Genomic DNA, 25925 nt, shown 5'->3' with positions numbered 1-25925 from the left:
GAGGCAAAAAAGATCTATGGCCAAACACAGGAGGTCTTGTCCTGCTTTTTCCTTTTGCTACCTTCTGTCCCTGAAACACATCTCTCACTTTACACAGAGGGCAGGATCCAAAGAATAATGCAACAAGTTTATATGAAACATCCTTTATATGTCCTGACCAAAACATCACTAACTTCAGGTCAGGAAGAACATCAGGAAGAAACTTTTCTAGAACATGGCCACATAGCTTGAAAAACCTACAAAAAACTATCACTAACTTACTTCCTTATAAACCAACTCAACTTTCCTCAGTTTTACCCTGAATCTACACCAGAACAGAAAGCCAACTTTGCTGATCAAGCTACAAGGAATCTAAAATGCCCTTCAACTCAGACACGATGCTATTGTTTTCAGTCTCTAGCTTGTGATAAGGAAGCAGCGTCTTTATTTTTCATTGCCAAGAATTAGAAGAAAAGTGTCCAGTGAAAGAACTCCCAGATAATGATGGTATGGTAGATTCCTTCCACCCACCCACTCACCCATCACATTTCCATCGCCCTACAATATAGTTTGGGTCATATGTTATAGCTTTCTTAGAACATCACTTAATCCAGTCCTGGGTGTAACCTTAATAAGCAAATATGCCAGGCCCTAGTAGCCTTTTGCTAGTCCATATAGAATCATAGAATCATAGAGTTGGAAGAGACCACTAGGGCCATCCAGTCCAACCCCCTGCCATGCAGGAAATCCAATTCAAAGCATCCCTGACAGATGGCCATCCAGCCTCTGTTTAAAGACCTCCAAGGAAGGAGACTCTATCACCCTCCGAGGGAGTGCATTCCACTGTCGAACAGCCCTTACTGTCAGGAAGTTCCTCCTAATGTTGAGGTGGAATCTCTTTTCCTGTAGCTTGCATCCATTGTTCCGGGTTCTGTTGATTGCTATGATTGCTATGATTGCTACAGACTAGGGTCAGAGGATTTGCAGAGAGAACTGGTTGGCCGGATGCCATGAAGGTATGTCCAAGGCCTGGCTGTGCCAAAGAGGATGCTTGAGCCATAGTAAAGCCTTTTGAGATCAGTCTTGAATGGAGAGAGGAATTTGCATTACTGAAGGTGACGGATGCTCCCATTTTTAGACTCATTCCCACCCCATGCCTAGCTATTCCTCTTGGGCTGACATCACACAGCATCTCACAGGGCTATTTAAACTGTGGACAAGAAAAAGCCACCCCCTTGAGCCAAGGGTCCTGCCTACATGTGCTGCAGAGTCTGCTCTTCCACATTGGTAGGAGAAAAGCCAGCCAACATGCCACCCAAGAAGGATGCCCCAGTGAAGAGGCCAGTAGCCCCACCGCCCAAGACAGCAGCTAAACCAGCAGCAGCAAAACCAGTAGCCCCAACAGCTAAAGGCAAAGCGCCAGAAACAGCACCAGCGGCACCAGCAGCACCTCAGAAGCCCAAAGAGCCCCCAATCGACCTCTCCAAAGTGGTGGTGAGTGAAGAGGAGAAGCAGGGTGGCAGGAAAGGAGCACAGGAGGCAACTGCTTCTCCCCTTGGGAGGGGAGCGGCAGTGTAGCTGTGGGGGGAGGCATGTGAGGGCATTCTCCAGTTATTTTGCACTAGCCCCATGAAATTTTATTTCAATCCCCAGATTTCTAGCACTGTGATAACTTAAAGCTTTGGTTGAGCGACCAGAAATTCAGTTTGGGCATCCAAAGAAAAGAGGCAAGCACAGACAAGTGCCCAAGGGAATACAGAGATGGCAAGTGTAAGAGTTCTAATTGTGAACGATTTTCAATGTCTCATTCTTTGCAATGCTAGAAATTTTGGAGACTGGGGGGAAATTTAATTTGGGGGCAGAATTCTTATCGGGAGGGCAATGCCTTCACACACACCTCATAACTACATCCCTGCAGGGATTTGCATTTGAGTTGGGAACTGCTAACTAGGATCTGAGGTTCTTTGCTTTGGGTCTAAGCAGTACAGGGAATCCATTTGGTCCTCCAAATGTTGGTGGACTGCAACCCCCAGCAGTCTTAGCCAGCATAGCCAATGCTGATGAATGCTGGGAATTGTAGCTCAACAACATGTGGAAGGACAGACAGTTCTCACCCTTGATATAAGAGTAGTTTCTTATGATGAGGGGCACCTGAACAACTTGTTAGATGGGAGGGGCTCAGCATTGGTAGGAAGGTTGCTACTCATTTTGCCTGCTTGTAGGGGGAGAGAAATTACTTTTCCCATCTTGTCACACTGAGATATCCTTAGACATGAAGGCTTCTTATGAGTGCACTGTGTATGCAGCACTTCCTCCAATGTGTTCAGTATAGCTTGAATATATAGATGTGCCTTCAAGTTGCCTGTGGACCTATGGCAACCCCATACATTCCATAGGGGTTTCTTCGGCAAGGAATTCTCAGAGGTGCTTTTACCAGCTCCTTCTTCTGAAATGTAGCCTAGGGGGCAATAGCTATTTAAGAGTGCTTTATCATTTAGCATATTTCTGCCTGATAACTCCTGATGACGTTCAAGTACAATCGGCTCACCATATCCACAGATTCCTTATTCACGGATTCAACCATCCACAGCTTGAAAATATGGACACACACCAAACAGCAAACCTTGATTCTGGCATTTTAAATAAGGGACACCATTTTATTATGCCATTGCATTTAATGGGAGTTGAGCATCCACAGATTTCAGTTTTCACATGGTTCCTAGAAGCAAACTTCAACAGATACAAAGGGCTCACTGTAGGTAGAGGTTTTGGTGGTCCAATTTATTTACAACATTTGGGGGAGGGGTAACCCAGTCCTAGGAGTTTATCACATGAGATGGATCCTGTGCAGAAACCGAATTTAAACTGGAAAAATCTGCAAAAGCGGGTAGATTTTCAGATGACATCGAGTGTTAACCCAAACAGAAAGTGGACAAAACATTGATTTTTCACATGACATAAAGGTTAATGAGCATTAATGTGACATTAACCAGAACAGAAAGTAGATAAAACCCACTCCTTTTTTCTTTCAGAAAATCCCATCAACTTTCCATTGGGTACAAATGGATGGCATGGCCACAGGATCTGTAGCCCCTGTAAAATTACCCAGAATAAGGCAGGGTGGCACCTCATTTAGAAGGACTCTAGATTAAATGCATGTTTTGTGTGTATGTTTCTTCCAACTGTTTGTCACTTCTGGACAAACACGTTTTTCAGGGTTTTGAAACAATGGCTCTGTGCTTTCACATCATTTCAGAGTTATTACAAGTGAAGGCAAACCTATGTTGTTCCTCTGTCCTTTAAGTCAGCTCTGACTTATGGTGACTCTCTCCTGGGTTTTTCTCAATAAGACTTATTCAGAGGGGGTTTATCATTGCCTTCCTCTGAGGCGGAGGGAGTGTGGCTTGCCCAAGGTCACCCAATGGATTTACATGGAGGAACGGGGAATCTGAACCTTTGTTTCCCAGAGTCCTAGTCCAACTTTCACATCACTACACCACAGAGGCATCACGAGGAGGGTGCGGACTGCACCAGGTGATACCCCAAGGGGGTTTAATACCATTGCTCCTCAAACATCTGCCTCTTGGCAGAAATGGGCTGTGGCATTTGCCTGTGTCCCTTTAAATTTAAACATTGAGAGGAGAATGGAGAACACAATTTTTTTTAAAAAAAAATTAAATGTTAAAATGTTTAATTTTAAATAAAAATTAAAAATAAGAACGTAATGCTTGTTTTTTTAAAAAAATCTTTAAAAACATCAAATCTCAACAAATTTTAGCTGTTATGTGTGATACCGTAATTGAAAGGTATGGTTTTAATGTTGCTAGTTGTTTTATTTCACAACTGTTACCATTACATTCAGTGATATATGGAAATTAGCATTTAGGAGTAACATTAGTACAAAAACATTACAGAGGAGATTGTAGCATGTGGTATGGGTGATGGTCAATGTGAGTTTTTGCACTGGGTGACACCAACCTTAGTGACGCCACTGCAACCCAGTAATATAAATCAGGAGCCCCTGAGCTTAGTAGCTAAGCATAGACAAGAATGTGGATCTTGGAAGTCCACTTCTATTTTCCCGGTCTCAGCAAAATGCTAGACTTCAAGGCCATCTGAGTTTAATGCTTCATGGACAGTCACCACTGTTCCTTTTATTCACCACATTGTGGCATCTGTAGAAACCCCATTTTACTCCCCATCTTAACAGAAGCTCCTGCGTTAGACAATGGTGAGCGGGAAGGGCAGCCAGCTAAGGTTAGCAGGTTAGAGAGACAAGATAAATTTAGCAATGGAAAGGGCTCCTGTTATTTTAATGAAAGGTCTGAACAGCAGGCGCAAAAGCCTGGTATTTGGCCTGCATTCTCAGAAAGTCTGGACAGGGACAGGTGTCCACAAGCAGGGGGTCGGGGGTGGGATTAGCATATCCCCCTTTTTACAGGGAACAGTTATTTCAATCCCACCTCCATGGCTTAGCTTTGCTGGGATGCCACCTTCTGAGACTGGGAGGATCAAGTTGCGAGAGGACTGGGGTGTTCAGTCAGCAGCCACATCCTCGTAATGCTGCAGGATTCCTGAAACAGTGAGGTAGGGACTCCAATAAGGAGAATGATCATAGAGAAGAAAGAGCAAGGTCTTATTTAAACCAGATCTAGATGCTGATCCTAGAAACCTCCTGCTGAGCTGGCATTACCACCCCACTCAATATCACCTCTGTACCACCAACACGTCTACTTTCCAGTCACAAGACTGAAGGAGCCTGCCATAGTCCACTCAGAAACTGTACCACCCACAGGGAGAGTTCAAGAGTGAATTAGCAAAGTCACATATATCACCCCAGCACTGGCCCTAAACACTTTGCTGCCTTAGGAAGACTGGGAAATAGTTTCCCAGCCTCTTAAGTTAAAGGACATAGTACCCATAAATGGTCCTGTTAGAATCATAGAGTTGGAAGAGACTACAGGGGACATCCAGTCCAACCCCTGACAGATGGCCATTCAGCCTCTGTTTGAAAACCTCCAAAGAAGGAGATTCCACCACCCTCCGAGGGAGTGTGTTGCACTGTCAAACACCTCTGACCATCAGGAAGTTCTTCCTGAGATTTAACTGGAATCTCCTTTCCTGTAGTTTGAATCCATTGCTCCATGTCATAGGAGTTTATCAGACTCAAAGTTTTGGACCCTCAGTTGCGCTAAGGAAGTGCAAAGAACGTTGCGAAATGGCTGTTTCGCGCGAAGTCCTACCACATTGCTTGCTTTTCCGTCATTCCCCCATAACGTTATGTTAGCGCTACAATTGCGTGAAAGTTGCGATTTGCGTGATGCGAAACCATGCATAGTGGAAATTTTTACTACACCAGCGCCTTCCTTTTGTCTTTCGCATTTCGCATCAACATATTTGCGCATGCCCTTTGGAGGCTTTGGTGGCATCCTGACCTTTGTGCTTCCGGGGGAGCGAGGGGGTTCCCTCCCCATCTCTAGGGTCCTATTTAGCGGAGGGGAGGGGGAGAAGGAAAGAGCCGAAGGAAAAAGGGCAAATCAGGGTGGCTTTTGGAGTGCAAATGCAGTATTTTTCCCCATTATTTTTATTATTAAATATATACACCCCTGTCTTTATTTTTATTTATTTTTTCATTATTTTGATTATTAAATATATACACCCCTGTCTTGGTTTTTATTTATTTATTTATTTATTTATTATTTTTATTATTAAATAAAATGGAATGGATGACCCTTAGGGGCCCCTTTCTTTTGCAGACTCCTAGGTGTCCATGCAGGACAGAGGAATGGGGCAGGGATGGATGACCCTTAGGGGCCCCTTTCATTTGCAGCCTCCTAGGTGTCCATGCAGGACAGAGGAATGGGGCAGGGATGGATGACCCTTAGGGGCCCCTTTCATTTGCAGCCTCCTAGGTGTCCATGCAGGACAGAGGAATGGGGCAGCCTCCTAGGTGTCCATGCTGGAAAGAGGAATGGGGCTGGAATGGATGACCCCTGGGGGTTCCTTACATTGGAAGCCTCCTAGGTGTTCATGCAAGACAGAGCCACCCCCCCCCTCCCTGGGGGCTGTCCTGAAAGGAAGGCCACTGGAAGGGAATGCGGTCAAAAAGCAGCCCAGCATCATGGGAACTTTGCAATCAGTAACTTTAGCGTTGCGTTGCGCTGCTGCCTACCACACCAAACCATTTCGCAACACATTTCACAAGATAATGGGAAACCATGGCCTGGCTTCCACTTTTGCCCGCAATGCCCAAAAAGGGGAGGAATGACGCTTAAACTATGGGAGCGTTGCGCAACGGGCTCCCATAGAAATGAATGGCATCTGGAAGAACATTGCGCTTTCACGTTATTGCGCAACGTTGGTGATGCTAACATTGCGCGATAGGCAGGAAAAATCGCCAAAAACTCGCGTCTGATAAACTCCCTAGTCTTTGGAGCCGTGGAAAATAAGCCTGTTCCCTCTTTGATATGACATCCCTTCAAATATTTAAATGTGACTATCATGTCCCCTCTTAACCTTCTTTTCATCAGGCTAAACATCCCCAGCTCCTTAAACCGCTCCTCATAGGGCATGGGTTCTAGACCTTTCACCATTTTGGTTGTCCTCCTCTGGAAATGCTCCAGCTTGTCAACATCTTTCTTGAATTGAGGTGCCCAGAACTAGACACAGGTATTCCACATTATTCAGCAGGTGAGAAAGAAGGCCCCACCCTATAGAGTAAAAATAAAGCAATAATAAATTAAAGAACACTTTGCTTCCCTTTCTTCACAGACAAATATGCTGCACAGCCCTAACAGTAAGCTGGCCCAGTATGTCTGGAACTATCTGGAACTCTTAAAAATGCCAGGGATGAGTTTTCTTACTAATTCATGATTCACTGTTGTTGATTCCTGTAAGTGACAGGGTGCAATGTTGTTGTTGTTATGTACCTTCAAGTCATTTCTGGCTTATAGTGACCCTAAGATAATCCTATCACAAGGTTTTCTGGGGCTGAGAGCATGTGACTCACTGAACCCAAGGTCACCCAACGGGTTTCCATGGCCAAACAGGGAATTGAAGCCTGATCACCAGAGTCCTAATCCCATACTCAAAGCATTACACCATCCATGCTGGCTCTCTCTACTACCCCTAGTAGAACACAAAGCAAACAAAAATATTGTGGTTCATGCTCCAAATATACAGTAATAAAGTAATAGTACTGACTAGCCAAAATGCTTCGCAACAGTTTCTCAACCAATACATACTGCAACACAAAAAACCCCAGAACATATTGTGGTAATTTTGTCATGGCACTAATACAGTAATCTGAGAAAAATAGTTTTATTCAGATCAATGTATTGTTGGGAGGGAGGGAGCATGCCATACCCACTGACTGCCCAGGTTTGGCAGTGACAGTCCCAATGAATTCTCTGTCGTCCCACTTTGTCAGCTGCTTTTAAAATGTTCCAGTTTCTGTTCACCTTTCTCTTTCCCCTTTGTCTTCAGGACAAACAAATGCTGGTAAAGTGAACTTGAAATGAATACCCTGTTGCCAATTGTCAAAAACTAATTATAGACTGATACTTTCCCTGTTGAGATCATGGGGACTCTTATTTTGTGCACATGGGTTTACAGCCTTCTGTATTGTCACTATATGAGCCTATAATGCAGTGGTCCCCAAACTTTTTCAGACTGCCACCCCCTTTCCTCTTGGGCAACCACCATAGCATCCCCCAATGTCTATTTCCTGATATTAAGTCTAACCAATGTTTGCTGCTCCTTCTGCACTTGGTCACTTTGGGAGCAGCAAACGAGAAAATGGCTGAGCAGGGACCAAGAAGCCTTGCGGTAAAGGCCAACATAAGCGAGAGGCTTCTCAGTTGCTGCACGACTGGCTGCTTGGTTGCTACTCCCTTTGTAGCTGGTCACCGTCAGAGCAGCAACCATGCAGCTAACTGAGCAGTGACCAAGAAACCTCTCACCCATTTTGGCTTTGTCACAAAGGCCAATGCGAGCAAGAAGCTTCTTGGTCACTGCTCAACCACCTACTTGATCGCTGCTCCCAAGGTGACCAAGTGGAAAAGGAGACATTTCTCCCCAGCAAGGAAGGACTCTCAGTCCTTCTTCATTGGGGTAAAGCAGGGTACAACGTGTGTGTATAGTGGGTTTACAGAGGTTCCATGCTTTGGATTGGAGACCTCTTCTCTTAGCTCTTCTCTCAGCCTGTCGGATGAAAGAAAGAAAGCACAGAAAGGCAGGAGCACATAAAGCTTAAGCAGGGTCTCAAATTTGAAAGCTCCTTTTTGCCTTCTGCTTCATCCCCACTGCCATGTGCTTTATCTCCTTGCTCCAAAACAGTGCTACTGAAAGCAACAGAAATGATGCCTTGCACCCAACCCGCACAAGTGTTTCCTGCCACAACTTGTAAGAGAGTGAATGCACGTGAGCAGGAGGTGGTTTTAAGCCACCATGGCCCTAAAGGCTGCTGCTTCCCCTTGTCTTTCTTGTGCACCAATACTTTAACTGAAGCCCCCACCACCCCCCTTTTCCCTCACCGCCCCCCTAGATCTTTCAACTGCTCCCAGAGCTGATGTACCGTCTTGGGAATCACTGCTATAAAGTCTTGATTCATACTAATAAAGTTATTCTTATTTGCTCTTGAAACAGGTGGCAAGGCTGGATCTTCTCTGGGAGGGAAGGGGACCTCTTTGGCCAAAGATAATAATCTTTCCACACAGATTCAGGTTTCAACCCATAGTTGAACCATAGTTGATATTTCAACTTGGGATTGATGTGTTGAGGCTGATATCTCAGTTCTCCCCCTGCTAATACTTACTTCAGTTGCTGCAAACTGATTTCAAAATGCAAAAGTAGTTTGTACTCAGTTAGCTCAGCACAGGGAAATAGAGGAAAAATTTATCCTTCCCCGCAGGCTCAGGAAAAAGCCAACAGCTGCATCTTGTGCTAGCTTGTGTGTTCTTCCACACTGGTCATTTTTGCCACGTTGACCACACTCTGATGTTGCTTGGCCACACATGCTCCATTTCTCATCTATGAAATGTTGGCTGTGGTATATGGCATGCTAGCCCAATTGGATTTAAAAGGCCCAGCCCTTTTTACCACTTCTGAGGCAAAAGTGCTAAACTAGATTCTTAAACACATACACCACACCCTGCCACAACCCTTGTTTTCCACTTTCTCTAGTGGTTGTAGTGATGGCACTGAAAGGGGAGTCAGAGCTTTTTGAAGAATAGTAAGCATTCTGGAGCAGCAATCACAAAGGGGAATGCATACTAAGCACCAACTTAATGGTACTTTTGTCCCCACTGTCCCAAACTGCTGTTACAAGAACTAGATAATACTGTAGTTAAGAGACCCAAAGTAGTGTATTTTGGACACAGCTGGCCTTTTGCATTACACTTCAGAATCTCTATCCTAGGCAAGAGCCATCAGAGCCAACCATAGACTGGATACAGACTTCAAAATGGTCATAGATACACTTTGCAGCCTTGGGGAGATATGCTAGTTCTATGTGGATGACCCACACAAGGCTGTTTGGAGTGAGAGATAGAAGAAAGATTTAAATCAATAGTCATTAATTTATAAAGAGGTTAGGATTGTAAACAGGTAATGGTGGTAGTAGTGGTGATGGTGGTGACGTTTCTGGGTTAATATAATTTAGTAGATTCCTTATAGACCTACACTATATTTCATTTGACCTGTGGAAGCCAATTAATATCCTAAATTTTTTTTAAGGCAGAGCAGTTCCTAGCTCTGATTAACAGCTAAGTATATTTTGAAACGTGCAATGACAAAAGTTTCCAGTGTGACTCTTAATGAGAGACACAAGTTATGCATCCTTCACATAACTGTTGTTAAGCCTAATGTCAAGCCTAACAAAATATACTTCCCATTCAACCTTTGGCTTGTCTTCTGGAGGCTTAACATCTATTGTACTCATTCATCTGTGCCAGAAGACATTTACAATTTGTTCTCAGAACATAAAATTAGCTTTCCAGCAACAACTTGGTCTTAACCAGTACCATGACTAACTCTGCCTCTCTAGCTTAGAGAAATGTCATCTGTTCCCTGTGATTGGCATGATCTTCAATTACTTTTCTGTTTTCCTTCCAGATTGAATTTACTAAGGAGCAGTTGGAGGGTAAGTCAGTTATTACCTGTTACTATTATGTGGCTTCAGGTTGATTCTGACCTATGGCAACCCTACCACAAGGCTTTCTTGGCAAGATTTCTTCACAGGAGTTTTGTCATTGGAATTTACCAGACAAGGGAAATTGGAAGTATAATCCAATGGCAATCTGAACACAATCATGGGGTTTCATGTTATTGCGTGATAGACTGCCATACACAATTTCGGGCAATGGGAAGTCAGTCCAAGCGCAATCATGAGGTTTCATGTTATTGCATGATAGACTATGACATGCAAATTCGGGCAATGGCATGCTATTTTCGGGCAATGGGAAGCCAGTTCAAATGCAATTCGTATTTATGTAAATTCACTGAACTAGTTAATTCACGTGAATGTGTTCTGGCCCCACTTTCTTTTCATTCAAAATTAAGATAAATTCCTCCTGTGTGATAAACTCCATTGCTTTCCTCCAAGGTTAAGAGAGAGTATGACTTACCCATGATCGCTCAGTGGGTTTCTATGGCTGAGCAGGGATTTGAACCCTGGTCTTCTAGAATTCCAGTCTAACACTCAAACCACTGCACCATGCTACCTCTTTTCAAATATTACCACTCTTTGATGAATGGCATGTGTCAGGCTGCTTCTATCATTCCTGAGCCACAAGGAATGCTTCTTATCATGTAATCCTGCCATAACAACATAATTTTACAAGATGTCCTGCTATCATCATCTTTCAGTTTGGAAACATCTTATATTTTCCCACAATTTCTAGCTTTTTTCTTTCCCAAAAATCTGTTAAAAAGGAAAAGGCAGAATATCTCTTCAGTGTGTTTGGATTGCTAGGGGTTTATCTATGTTGCAGAAATGAAGCAGTATAACACCACTTTAACTGCCATGACTCTATCCTACAGAATCCTGGAAATTGTAGTTCAGTGAGGCACCAGAGCTCTCTTAACAGACCAGGCTGAATACCTCACCAAACTACAAATCTCAGGGTTTCAGGAGCCCTCCATCTGGAAGCATCTGTGTATACCTGTGCATATATGCACATTCCCACAAATTGGCATGCAAGCGAGTGAAATTCAGCATAACCTGGAGGGTAACGTTCACTTGATATCAAAGCAACTATTTGTGTGCATCCTGGTGTTTGTAAGTTTTGTTTTTATGTTCCACAAATTCTTGGTCTCTAAGTTCAGAAATAGATTTTATTGGAGCTGCTGTCACCAGCAGTAGCCCCATATCACCTCCTCCTCTCGTTCCCCATCATATCTTATTGTGTGCCTTCAAGTTGTTTGGGGCTTATGGAAACCCTAAAGTGAAGCTATCACAGGATTTTCTTGGCATGTTTCTTCAGAGTAGGTTGTCATTGCCAGCTCTGAGGTGGAGAGAGTGTGACTTGCCCACGGTCATCCTGTGGGTTTCTTGACTCAGCATTAATTCGAACCCTGGTCTCCGGAGCCATACCCCAACACTCAAACCACTACTCCACGCTGCTGCCCCCTATAATGTCTAATACTACAGAAAGCATGATGAGATGTCACTACTCTACATATTTCTGTATGTCCAACTATTCCATTTTATTGACTGCTATTGGCTTATGGTTGTAAACTGCTTAGAGACTGCTTCGGTGGTATGAAGCGGTATATAAATGAAGCTGGTATTGCTATTATTGAAAAAAGGAAGCATGGTTGGGATGGGAGACATTTGTCTGGGAAAACATGATGCAAAGGAGGTCAGGTTTTTGTACCTGTCATAGCTGTGGAGAGAAAAGTCATACTGGGGAAGGGGGGCAAACTGAGGCTGTATCTACACTGCAGAATTAATGTAGTCTGATACTGTTTAACTGCCATGGCTCAATACTACAGAATTCTACAATTTGTAGTTTAGTGAGATATTTAACCTTCTCTGTCAGAGAGCACTGGTGCCCCAACAAACTTACACATTTCAGGATTCCCTAGGATGGAGACATGGCAGTTAAAGCAGTGTCAAAGTGCATTGTATTTGCAGTGTAGATGCAGCCTAAGAGAAAGAGAGAAAGGTGATGTTCAGTAACAAAATATGCACAAGGAATTAGTCCACTGAGGCAAAAACAACCCTTGCGGCACCATGAAGATAGATAGATTTTATTTGGGATATGCCTTGGACTACAGGTCACTTCTCTCATTCTTTGCATCTGGCTCTTTGAAGTCAACCACTACAAACAAAACACAGCCAGTCACAATGTAAAACAGTGTTTTGTTCAACTACCAGTTACCAGAATTGTCTATTTTGGGAAAATAGCTATACAAGAAAGTGAAACAAGTGTGAATTTATGGTTGACATTAACAGGTAAAGTTGTGTGCGAATTTGGGAGTCAACGTTGCCCAAGACAACTTCTCCATTTGTAGTTGGACTTGACTACAGATAATGAAAATGAAAAATATGGGCAGGGTTAGATTAAGGTGTTTGGGAATCAGTTCCAAAAACAGCTCCCCTACTTTGGGCACACATGAGAGCTGTTCTAAGGATGGTGGCAAATAAATTAAATAAATGAATGAGAAGATACGGCGGATGGTAGCAGAGAAATCTTCACATGTGAACACATTTACAGCCCTGCAACTTCCAAGTGAGAATAACACCCTGGTCCCAGGCGTTTTTATTCGTTTACTGGGGAAGAACGAGAAGCAAGCTGTATAGGAGAGGTAGTCACACACTCTCAGTCTCAAAGAATGACACTGGCAAACCCACTCTAAAGAAACTTGCCAAGAAAACCCCATGATTGGATTACCATAAGTTGGAAACAACTTGAAGGCACACAACAACGAGAACACCAGCAACAATAACAAGAGGTTGGTTGTGTGACAAGTAACACCTGTTGAAATTCCTTCTTCTACACAAACCTTAAGGAAAGTGCAGGAGCCTTCTTCACCTTTCCATCTGGCATCCCTAGCCTGGAGCCATTGCAGTAGTTGAACCATGAATACAACTCTTCATATGGGCATGGTATCCAAGTATGGAAGGGTGAGGGCATATGAACCATAGCTCCTACCACAAAACATGGCACGTTCTGATCTTATTTGGGCTTCTCCTTTTCAAGTGTCTTGAAAGGAAAAGTGCCAGTGCCATTTTTATTAATTTAACTGGATGTCTTTCTGTACATTTGTGATAGTTAGTATTTTTCATTCTGCTTCCAAATTAGCTATGAGAAAGAGCTTTAATTTTTATGCAAGAGCTCAGACAGAGCTTCTGGACAATAACCACAAAACTGTATGGAGAGGGGCTTAAAAACCAAACTTATACGATGTAGGAAAAAAGAGTACTGGAGAATTAGTTATGTTAGTATTTAAGGTATAACAGTACTCTTTTTGCATTTGCTATAACAGATTTAACAAATCTACAACTCTGGAATCTCAATTCTCAATCATAAAGAGTTCACAGAAGGCAGTAGCTGCCCAGCAAAAGGCTTCACCCTGCAAGTATACTCTGTATTATAATCGAAAATAGTCTAAATACCATAGTTTCCTAGAATTGCTTAGAATTTACTCTTAAAATACCTCCTCACCACAGATTTAAATAGATTTGAAACTGGATTTACTGTAACCTGTTAATGATCTCTACATATAATTATTTTGAAAAAACTTGTTATATCTATTAATTGCTTTTCTGGCAGAGAAGCCTTAAAGCAGACTAGGGTTTACTCAGGTTTCTTGGCTGAGAGCAATGAGAGTTAAAAGATATGAAAACAGGTTTACAGTTACATTACATTAGTAATGCAGACATGTCCTGAGATAGCCCATCCATCTCAACTAATTATCCAACTATATCAACTATTTTATTGTATAGGCTACAAATAAGAGGAAAGACATAAATATTTCAGATAAATAAAATGACAGTAAAAGAGACAATCTGTAAACTCATTCCATTATTATTAATTGCCATTATTATATTTCTGGCAGAAATATAAAAAGTGTCTATCTGGTTGAGTGCTGGCTATATTTTTTCTTGTTTTGCTTTTAGTTTTATGATACAATTTAATTATGTTTTGTTTTTAATTTTTAATTTTATTGTTATCCACTTTGGTCACCTTTTATGCAGAAAGATGATCTAGAAATTAAATATACATATATAATTGAAACCTTCTGAAGCAAGCTGAAGGAACGAGCATCTAATGTGAGAGATGTACCTCTCTGAGTAGCAAAGCCTGTATATCATCCAGGGTTACTATGAGATTAAAGGGACCATCTAAATATAAAAATAAATTCATTATGGCACAGCTGAAACCATTCAAAGAGCAAGATGGTGCCTCTTTTGAAGGGTGACTGAGATCTCTCTTCCATTTAGAGCAACAATAGTCAGACCCTTCAAAAATGCCATCGTTTTCTCCTTAGGCCTGACCCAGACAGGAATTGCCCTTTGATAGGAAGCTCTCTCCTTCCCTCCTGCCCTTCATACTGACTGTGATGAGTGTTAGAAGCCGGGCAGGTTAAACAGACCTTGCAGATGGCGGTGTCCAGTTTCTTTGGGATTATGTGAATCATCTTGTTGACAGCTGGCAAAGACAAGCTCAACACTTTATCCCCAGAAAACCTTTTGGCCCCCTCAGAGTCTCTCTCTAGTTCCAAGACCTCATAGCACAAGAACTACATTAAAAGTTCAATCTGATCTCCCTAGATTACAAGGAGGCCTTTGGGCTCTTTGATCGGGTCGGCGATGGCAAAATCCAGCTGAGCCAATGTGGAGATGTGATGAGAGCCCTGGGCCAGAACCCCACCAATGCTGAGATCATGAAAGTCCTGGGACACCCCAAGGCTGATGGTGAGTGGTTGGTCGTCTGATGGTCATCATCAGACATGCAGATACAGTTCCCACTAGGATCACTGGAGGGCACTACTGGGTCTGAAATTGAAGGCATTTACAGCAGGAAATTCTAGCTTGGAATACAAAGCAGCATTGGAATTAATATATGTGCGCTCAGAGGGTCACTGGGGCAGTAGTAATAATAACAAATGATTGGATTGCTCTTGTGCCGTTAAAAAGCAACTTGATCTACACAAAACAGCAAGCCATGCTTTTCAGAGTACTGAAATAAACTAAACCTGTGCAGATTAAGCCACAGAGACAGGATGTCCTTCAACTAGACTGGTGCAGCCACATTTGACTTGAGCCAGTCTAGTTCCATTAATGTTAATCAACCTGTATTTGCCAGAATTTATAGAAAGCACAAGGCTATCACCAGGAAGCTTCAGTTGACTATAGCTTCATTTGACTGCACACTACGCTCTGTATGCAAACAACTTCAGTGATGCACAGAGAACAAATCGTGCTACATTTATTCACATAATCTGGCATGCTTCTAGAATTTATGTTTTTAAATTGTTTGGATTTCAAAATACTACAGTGGTGAAAAATTACAGAGGTAAGGAACAGGAAACAGAAAAAGGAAGCTGTGCGTGGCACATAATACACATTTCCTGAAGTGTATTTTCCCAAGTGGGGCTTAAATTGTTCTTGAACTTTATGGCCTGAAGCCTATGTGTATCTTCAACTAGAGGAGACCCATTGAATCAGTCAGATCAGTGGTCCCCAAATTTTGGACTTGAGCTCCCAGAAGCCTCAGCCATGTTGGCCAGTAGTCTGGTATTCTGGGAACTGAAGTCCAAAATCCCTTAAAGAGCACAGTTAGGGGACCACTGGGTTAGAGTTTCATAAGGGCCAACTCATCATTGAAATGTTGTTTCAATAGGTCAACTCTAGTTAGAACCACCAGAAAGATTCAGGCCTCTAATTCCTTCTATTTGTGATGTTCACTAATGAGTTCCAATTACCATTACGTGCTAATAGGACTTAGCAGGCTCAGTGGTACAAAAAAATAATTTAAAAATAAAATAGGTAGAAAAGGCTTGAAGAAGAGGAAATCCTGGACCCAATCCAATGAGGACTGAACAGACATGGTGGCCATGGGCTATTGAGAGGCTGGAAGGGAAAGGGGTGGCGTTGATAGTAGAATGGAGCATCCATCAGGAAGGCATGATTAAAAGATTAAAAAGATTACTACACATTGAGAGTATGTATTTTCCCTGGAAAATTATTAACCATCCATTATGAAGCCAAGCCCTCCCTCCAGTCCATCTGCCTTGGTCCAGGCCTTGGAGGTAGAGAGGAACTGCTGGACCTCTTACCCTTTCCCTCCACCACTCCCTTCTCCTTCTGTGTCATGTCTTTTTAGATTGTAAGCCCGAGGGCAGGGAACCGTCTAATTAAAAAGATTGTATGTACAGCGCTGTGTAAATTTACAGTGCTTCATAAATAAAGGTTAATAATAATAATAATAATAATAATAATAATAATAATAATAATAATAATAATACACATGGCTTTTAAACCAAGATTAGATCTGAAAAAAAAGCTTTTGGTGATACTTATCACATGAGAATACCTCCAACCCATAGCTGATGAATTTCCCAACCACGATTAGGGCATCCCTTTTCACTGATGGTGAAAACCCATCAGTGAGCTCTCAATTGTGCAAGTCCCCAGGTATGAAATGTGACTTCCGGGGCAGTTGCAATACTGGCAGGTGCATGGTGTCAATGTCCCCTCTTCTCCCCTGCCCTTGCTATTCCAAAGCAGCCTGATTACCCCTTTCTTTCCTTTTTATTTGTAATTTAGAGATATAATTTTAATTTTGCTAGTTCCTTATGTCACAACTATTGCCATTACAATCAGCTATATACAGGAATTACAATTTATGAGTAACATTAGTACAAAAGATTTACTAAGGCTTCTGTATAGTGTGGCATGGGAGGAGGTCGGGGAGGTGACACCATGAGTTACTGCACCAGATGATACCAACTCTAGTGGTGCCACTGTTTGTAGTTAACTGCAACAAGAACATTTATAAAATGAATATCCTTTTTACCCAGCATAATTTTTATATTTACATAATACAAGACCAGCTGGAGCAAAAGCACCTTTAAACCATGTATGTGAAGAAGTCTCGCCTGTCATCTCCAAATTTGTGTTGGTTGTTGTTGTTGTGATTGCCTATTTTCCTGGAAGCCAACATCTCTCAGTCTTCAGAATGCAACATTCTGAATCCAGTTCAAGTCATAGTATCATAGAATCGTAGGGTTGGAAGAGACCACAAGGGCCATCCTGTCTAATCCCCTGCCGTGCAGTAAATCCAAATCAAAGCATCCCTGACAGATGGCCATCCAGCCTCTGTTTAAAGACCTCCAAAGAAGGAGATTCCACTACACTCCAAAGGAGTGTGTTCCACTGTCGAACAGCCCTTACCGTCAGGAAGTTCCTCCTAATGTTGAGGTGGAATCTTTTCCTGTAGCTTGCATCCATTTCTCCAGGGCCTGTTCTCTGGAGCAGCAGAAAACAAGCTTGCTCCCTCCTCAACATGACATCCCTTCAAATATTTAAACAGGGCTATCATATCACCTCTTAACCTTCTCTTCTCCAGGCTAAACATCCCCAGCTCCCTAAGTCATTCCTCATAGGACATGGTTTCCAGACCCTTCACCATTTTAGTCGCCCTCCTTTGGACACGCTCCAGTTTCTCAATGTCCTTTTTGAATTGTGGAGCCCAGAACTGGACACAGGATTATTCCAGGTGGGGCCTGACCAAAGCAGAATACAGTGGCACTATTACTTCTCTTGATCTAGACACTATACTTTTATTGATGCAGCCTAAAATTGCATTGGCCTTAGTAGCTGCTGCATCACACTGTTGACTCATGTTCAATTTGTGGTCTACTTGGACTCCTAGAGCCGTTTCACATGTAGTCTTGTTCAGCCAGGTGTCCCCCATCCTATATCTGTGCATTTCATTTTTCCGCCCTAAGTGCAGTACCTTACTTTTCTCTGTGTTGAATTTCATTTTGTTAGCTTTGGCCCAGCTTTCTAGTGTGTTCAGATCATTTTGAATGTTGATCCTGTCCTCTGGGGTATTAGCTATTCCTCCTAATTTGGTGTCATCTGCAAATTTGATAAGTATGCTCCCAATTCTGTCATCCAAGTCATTGATAAAGATGTTGAATAACACTGGGCCCAGGACAGAGCCCTGTGGGACCCCACTGGTCACTTCTCTCCAGGATGAAAACAGTTCAGTTAAGTGCAGAGAATAGTCTGTCATTGGACACAGGTTTTGGAGGTCTCCGAGTATGGCATGAGAAATGGTATGTGAAATCTGTGAAGGAAAAAACTTGGAACTGGTTTCCCTGTTCTGACACTGTTTTTCCCTCTCCACAATTAGAACTGAATTCAAAACGGGTGGAGTTTGAAGAGTTCCTGCCCATGCTACAGACCATTGACAAGAATAAAGATCAAGGCACCTACGAAGATTACGTGGAGGGGCTGAGGGTCTTTGATAAAGAGGGGAATGGTACTGTCATGGGGGCAGAGCTGCGCCATGTCCTTGCCACTCTTGGTAAGTACCAGCCTTGCCAAGTGAAAAGAGAGGACTGCCTGGCATTAGGAGCAGCTTTTGGAATGCAGTTATTATGGCGAAACACAGCTACAGCCCAGAAGCTCAAAGGATCCCTTTCTCACAACACACACCCATTGCCCAGATTGTCCTCTTTAGCTGATCCAAATTTGGCAGCCACAAAAACAGCTAATAGAGTGTGTTATACTGTGACATAATTTAAATTTTGTGTTCATTTGTAAGTAAACTAGAAGGGATTAGGTGCTTTTTGTTTTTGTTTTTTTCCTTTAATGTTAACACTGAGCACATTCTAGTATCCATAAAGCAATATCCCTTCCTCATTAATGAACTGGAGTAAGGGAAAATAGCTTGGCTATAGAGAGGATGGATTTCTTACAGAGGTTTATTGTACTCTGGTTCTGCAGAGGTTTGCACTTCTGGATAGAGCTGTAAAATTTCCAGAAATTTTGAAGTCATGGGGGAAAAGCTTTCCCCCCATTTTTTCCTGAAAAAAATAGAAATTTTCAGAAAAATGAAAAATGAAACATCAGCACTTTTATTTTAGGAAGATGAAATATGACTATACACAATTTGATTTAGTGTGAGTGTTTCCAAACATATACCAGATTCCTTCAGTGCCCCCTAAAGAAAGAAATGCATCTTGCTCTTGCATTGGAGAGTTCAGTTTTGTAACCTAGGACTTCCTTGTCCTCCTCATTCAGTGCACAGAAATTAGAATAATCTGATAGTGTACATATTTGTTAGAAATGATTTGCAGACTATATGAACACCTAGTCTTAAAGATTTTATCCATCAGGCTAAAATGAAATGTTTCATAATAAAATTTCTTCCTTTCTTCAATTTTTTCATGGGGGGGAGGACAAAAAAGGCTTCAGAAAATAGATGGGGGGAAACGGGGGGGGGGGTGTTCCAAATTTTTCTGGGGTTTTTCCAGGCCTTCACATCTCTCCTTCTGGAGAGACTGACTGTACAACTTACACTTAGACAAAAATGTAAAGAGCCAACAAGATGAAAGGATTTCATTTCTATTCTAGGAGTAGGAACTGTGTGGTTCTCCAGTATTTCTCAACATTGGTTATATTGGCTGGGTGTGCTGGGAATTTCAGTTCAAAACCTCTGGACAGGCCCACATGATTTCCATCCCTGATCTTGACAGCAAATTAGAAATTAAGACCCAATCTCATCTTTTGATCTTCACAAAGGAGCAGGGATTTGAACCCTGCTCTCCTTAATCCACACGAAACCCTCTTAACGAAACAATAAATGCATGTCCAGCAACATAACAAATGCCAGAGCTATCTATCAGGAAGAATTTCAAATCCACGTTTAATTTAAGATGCTGTTTATAGCAAACTGTCACCTGCAGAATCAAAAGTATGACTTCATATACATTTCTTTTGGGAGTTAGGTCATGACAATATACATATGGAATTACTCAGTACAGTATATGCAGGTAGCCTTTACACTTCTCTTTAAAAGGAGTCTGTGTAAAAAGCCTTAAAATTAGTCTTCTCTTCTGGAAAGGGATGGATGAACTTCTAAGGCTGAGGTCCCTCAGTCCCCAAAAAAGGCATGCTGCACTGGACATTTCAAGCTGGAAAGGATGAAGGACAATAACAGTGTTTAACAAAATAAACGTTTTCCCCAGCAAGATTTTGGGAACAATTTTAAAAAAGGAAAAATAAGGGCTTTTCTTAGTAATTCAAAGCAATGTTTATAATTTGGTGCTTTTTTTTCTGCATCAATCATCTGTATTAGTTAAGTTTTTAGATCAATTTTTACAGTTTAACATATCATCTCTTTATGTACTCTATTATATAACAAAATGCATTTCATTTCTATCTCATTTATTTCTTCACTTTCTTGTTTTGTTTTCAATCTTGTCTTTTTGCCTTCTTCTAAATCTTCCAATTCTTCATTTTTTCTTCCTCCGGACAGACAATGCTATTTTAATCATAATGGTTATCTACGTGTGTTTATTTGTATTTCTTTTTATGTCATGTGCTGCCTTGAATCCATTTTGGGGGAAAGGCAGTATAGATATGAGGTAAATCAAAGGAATGTCAAGAACCTTGACCTGGTTTCACATGCTGTTCCTCCTTTTAAACCTTTTTAGGTGAAAAAATGACAGAGGAGGAAGTGGACACCCTGTTGGCTGGGCATGAAGATGCCAATGGTTGCATTAATTATGAAGGTGAGAGGCTTGAACTGCCTGTTCATCAGCAGGTGTGTGGTCTCCTTGGGTCAGCACCCTGGATACTATCTTTAAAATCTGGATTAAAACTGGAATGCATTCACTACCCAACTGACATGGAATCCAGCATCAACCACCTGGGCATAGTACCCAAGGCCAATCAAATTATTTTGGCATCTGAGTAAAAAAAAATATCCCAGAAACAACCCTCTCTTGCTTCCAGTAATAATAATAATAACAATAACAATAATAATAATAATAATGTGGGCCCTCCACATTTGTTAGGGTTAGGGGCACAGATAGGGTTGCCATAAGCCAGGACCTCCAAACCGGGACAAATGTAGGACAACATTTTCAAATGTAGGGTGCATTTTTTTAAAATGGAGGACACGTGAAAAAAATTGATGATTTTTAAAAAATGTTAATATAAATGCATGTTTCTTAGGCATAATCAAAATGGAGGACATTTTGACATTCTTCCTGGATAGAAGTTTGGTATGTAGCGTTGTGTGTTGGACTAGGACTCTGGAGACTAGGAATCGATTCCCTGCCTATTGGGTGACCTCAAGCAAATCACACTCTCTCAGCCTCCTCAGCAGAAAGCCATCACAAACCTCCTCTGAACAAACCTTGCCAAGCTAACCCCAGAATAGGTTTCCTTTAGGGTCACCAAATGATGGAAAACAAGTTGAAGGTACACAAGAATAAAAAACAACTGAGTACTGTACCTTTAAATGCAGTGGAGGGTCCAGCATGGTATAGTGGTCTAGGACAATGGGAGACCAGGGTTCAAATCCCAGCCTGGCCATGGAAACCCCCTGGGTGACTTTGGGCAGCAAGTCACACTCTCTCAGCCTTTCAGGGGAAGGTAAAGTCAACCCCCCCTGAAGAAACTTGCCAAGGTAACTTGATTCTATAGACTAACACGGCTATATCTTTGGATTATTTCTGCAGTGTGTTTTGGGCCATAGTGCGGTTTAGGTCCAAAACAGACTGCAGAAATAATCCATTCTGAGACTGAATGAACTGTCCTAGCTCATTGGAACTGTAGTTTTGTGACAGAATTCAAAGATACAGCTAGATTCGTCTGTAGAAATCAGTACATAGAGAAATCTTGTAGCATGTTTGAGACTAACTGAAAGAAAGAAGTTGGCAGCATGAGCTTTCCTACACTAAAGTCTACTTCCTCAGATGCATTTGACACACAAAAAGGGGAATATTTTAAGAATGCTACAACCATCTGAATCTAGGGTCGCTATAAGTTGAAAAGGAGCTGAAGGCACACAACAACAACAACAAAAGCAACAGAGGAGGAGGAAAGGGAGAGAAGAAAAGTGAAGGAGTAGGAGAAAGAAGAAAAGGAGGAGAAAGAAGAATAGGAAAAAGAAGATAGGAAGAAGAAGAGGAAGAAGAGAAGAAGAGGAAGAAGAGGAGGAGGAGGAGGAAGAGGGGAAGAGGCAAGGTTTCCTTCTCCCCCTCAGCTTCGTCCTGGGACTGGAGCCAAGGAAGGGAGGGAAACCTCGCCATGGCAAGGTTTCCTTCTCCCCTTCGGCTTCATCCTGGGATTGGAGCCAAGGAAGGGAGGGGAGCCCCCCGCCAAAGGAGAGAGGCCTACACAGGCCTCTCTCTTTCCCCCGCCACCGCTGCCGCACCAAACGCGCAGCAAATGGTGGCCCCAACCTCCCCGACTCCAGTCCCCACAGCCCTGCCCAGGCTACCTGGGCTCCTCCTCCTTGTGGGCAGTCGGAAGCACCGCAGGCAACTTCTCCTTGCCAAACCCAGAGGAGAAGGAGCTGTGGGCCTGAGGCAAGTGCGGCAGAGGCGGGGGAGTGCCCAGGCCCCTTGGGCCTGGGACAAACTGCTGAAACCGGGCAGGGACAATTCCAGAGCCCCAAACCCGGGATTATCCCAGTAAAACCGGGATATGGCAACCCTAGGCACAGAGGACCTACAAGTGCCTAGAGAAGTGTTCTCCTGAGGAATTGCTAGGTCTTCCAGCCTCCGGTGAACGGTGACCGCAGAGTCACACTGAATGACCTAGAGATTCCTAGAGAGAACATATTAATCAAATCTGTGAATAATGAGACCCACAGACAGAAGTCAAAGCCACAAATGTGGAGGGATGACTGGAAGAAGAAGAAGGAAGAGGAGGAGGAGGAGGAGATGACGACGACGACGACTAGCCATTTTTTGCCTCATCTCAACCAGCCATGGAAAGCTTGAGGCAGCTACCTCACTCAGTCAAGCCTGGTTCATATAGACTAGTTGTTAATGAATACAAATAAAATGGTCTGTGGTTATAGCTGTAACTAGACATCTGTATAGTTCATCGGCAAGGTTCTAACTGGGCAGCAGTATGGAGAGAAATAATGTTGGGAAAGGTAACTACTATTTAAAAACACCTTATTGAAAAGAGCCTGCTGAATCAAAATGGATGGTTGTTTTTAATGTCTTAACAATGATTTTCCTTCTCTCCCGCAGCCTTTGTTAAACACATCATGGCAAGCTGAGCTGATGTCAACAAGTAGGTGCTGCATTTTTAAGTATAGCTAGTTTTTCTGGACTGATGTGTGGCTGCTTTCTTTCCCCCAACAAATAACATTTCCTTCTCTGCAAGCGTTCCAGTACTGGGTCTTCAGCTGTCTGTTGAGATTTGCTGACCTCCATCATGAAAATATAAGGCCAGCTCTTATCTAGTACTGCGTCTTGCCTTAAGCAAAATACACACATGAGTAGGCAGAGAGGAGATGTAAAAAGAAATATGGCAATCTTATATATATTAGTTTTGGGATGGTGTGTGAGGGGGAAAGGGTAAATTGAAGCCAAACTGTGTAACTAGCAGTTAGGGAGCACAAAACCCTTAAAATGCAAAGTGCCTGTTCAGTTGGTAGAAATTCATCTTCTTCTGGTTATAGATTCCATCCTTAATTATTAAAGACAATAATCGGTGCACTACTACTACTACTATTTGCTAGTGCCAGTGTTTGCCAAGACTGGCATCGCACAACCAATGAAGCCAAATGAGATTACGCAGGGGTTTAAATCACTTCTTTGTACCTCTAGTGCTACTGCATGCTCCCTTTTATCAACACCTACCAACTTTGGTCTTTGTGAACATGAGAATTACATTTTCATCTTTTTCTCCACAGAGTCGCTTAAAATGGTGCTGAACCCTTCAAGCGGGTTTCCTCAGTCTGTTGCTCTTCAGTGCTGTCGGTATTCCTTTTGTTTCTGCCTTTGTATAAACACAACCTGCCACCAATCCCTTTCCCCACCCCCACATTGACTGCAAAGTCATTTTATTTATATTACGTGGGAACATCAGTGAGTGATCACCCATTGAAGCAGAAGGGGGCACCAGTGAAATGTTTTACACACACAGCCTCAACCAGAAACCTACATTCTTCAGTCACTGGACTCTACAAACACAAATAATTTCATTCCCTCCTAGACAATAAAATATTTGATTTTCAGATGTTTCTGGTTTCTTCGTTTGTCACCTGCCTTCCTTGTGCTGGGGTGAAGCAGTGTAAGGAGACCTTATCTGATGCTGGGAAACTGAAAGAAAGCCAGACAGTTCTTAAATCTTTGGAAAGGAGGGGATTTGTTAATTTTCATGCATATGTGGTTCAGTGCTTTAAATCAAATCAACAAGACCAAGACGTTCACTGTCCCCTGGAAATAAAATAATGTGGCTTTTCATTATATGCATGCTGACTCCATAGATGCCTTTTATCTATTCTAACCTGGATAGTTGCATCAGGGAGACAGCCATTTGAGAGAAAAGTAGCAATTTAACTTGTGGCTTTTTATATACTATAGCATTTTATTAAGAGCTACATGTCATGACTCTTTTTAAGTGGACCCCTGGCATGACATTTTGCAATATTTGCTGAATTGAACACTATTTGTGTCTTAATATTTGCACTAAAATATGCAATGCACCACCAGAAAGTTATTTTTGTTCTTTACAATATGTTCTGTCTACATTATCTTGATGAAACAAATATCATTTATTTGACATCTCATCTGCTGCATCTCAATCTATTCCTCCCTAGTTCAATTCTGAACCTGGAATTTTTTTTGACAACTCCATAAATACTACCAGCCAGTGTTGCCCATGGAGATGCTGCCTGGGGCACTCTGGGAGTTTATAGTCCAAAATCCTCTTTTCCAAGATGCCTGTTTGTGAGAAGAAAAATCCCTATAAGGAAAAGGGAGAGTGAGCAAAGAATGGTTAATCATAGAATCAGTGCGGGTTATAGACCACCGCTGTTTGCTCCGTAAGGGAGCTGTCGCAGCCACACCGCGCGGCTCCCTTGCGGAGCAAAAAAGAAGCTCTTTCTGCGGCGCCCTAATGACGTCGCGAGGCGCCACTGGCGCACTCGCGACATCATTAGCACCGTGACACGTTCAGACGCACAGCATCCGATACGTAAAGATGGCGCCGGCCGTGTGGAACGGCTAGGCTTGCCATATCCCGCCTGGGGGCGGGACTTTCCCAGTTTGGGGCGGGGCCACACAGTCCCACCCCAGTTTAGCCCCTCCCCCGGGACCTCCCCCCCCCCCCAGCAAGGCCCTGAAGGCAGCTCCAGCCCTCCCCATGGCTGTGTGCCACCCTCCCCGCCTGACTTAAGCCTAGAGAGCAGGTCTTCAAGACATCTGCCACTCAGAGCTATTGCCAGCCCACTTGGTATATATACCCTGCAAGAGGCATTACTTTCAGGTTACAGTGAGCAAAGAAAAAAAGGCCATCAATCGTTCCTGTTTCCCTGGGAGTCTAAATGCCTCATCTTTTAAATGTCTACCACTCATTATTGTTGTAATTCTTTATCACAGGGTCGTTTTTGAGGCCCTAAACACCTTTCCTTGTAATATGCAAATTTCTCCCGAAGCTGACCAATGGGAAAGAAGCAATCAGCCCTCCCCTTGGGTTGGTTTTCAAGGGCTTGGAAGGAAGAGATTTTGCCTTGCAAGTTGCTGGTAAATAATAGAAGGCTTTGGGGTAGCAAAGGCTGCAGAAATAGTTTGACACCCCCCCCCCCCTTAAACATCCATGGCTCAGTGCTATGGGATTCTGGGAATTGTAGTTTCTTGTGGCACCAGAGCTCTTTTGACAAAAGGAGACTGAATGGAGGCGTTGCCTGGCTGGGGGCAAAGCCTCTTGCCAGCAGTGAGAAGGCTGCGAT

The 25925-nt window shown here is 42.7% G+C and overlaps 1 protein-coding gene across 2 annotated transcripts; it reads left to right on the top strand.

Moving 5' to 3' along the window:
• The first annotated feature begins 1195 nt into the window (after positions 1–1195).
• Positions 1196–24209, top strand: LOC149322553 (myosin light polypeptide 6-like). Of its 2 annotated transcripts, XM_089479637.1 has the most exons (7): positions 1252–1473; positions 10093–10120; positions 14759–14902; positions 18351–18524; positions 20659–20736; positions 23218–23260; positions 23886–24209. In XM_089479637.1, the coding sequence occupies exons 1-6, from the start codon at positions 1288–1290 to the stop codon at positions 23244–23246; spliced, it is 639 nt and encodes a 212-aa protein (XP_089335763.1). In that variant the 5' UTR covers positions 1252–1287; the 3' UTR covers positions 23247–23260; positions 23886–24209. The 2 variants fall into 2 exon arrangements, with proteins under 2 accessions (XP_089335771.1, XP_089335763.1); XM_089479645.1 differs by lacking the exon at positions 14759–14902 and having other exon boundaries at positions 1196–1473.
• The last annotated feature ends 1716 nt before the right edge of the window (positions 24210–25925 follow it).

This window comes from Sceloporus occidentalis, unplaced genomic scaffold (genome assembly GCF_023333645.1).
Source record: "Sceloporus occidentalis isolate IW3139 unplaced genomic scaffold, rSceOcc1.0.p SCAF_1, whole genome shotgun sequence".
Lineage (NCBI taxonomy): Eukaryota > Metazoa > Chordata > Lepidosauria > Squamata > Phrynosomatidae > Sceloporus > Sceloporus occidentalis.
This window is presented reverse-complemented; position numbering and strand designations above follow the sequence as displayed.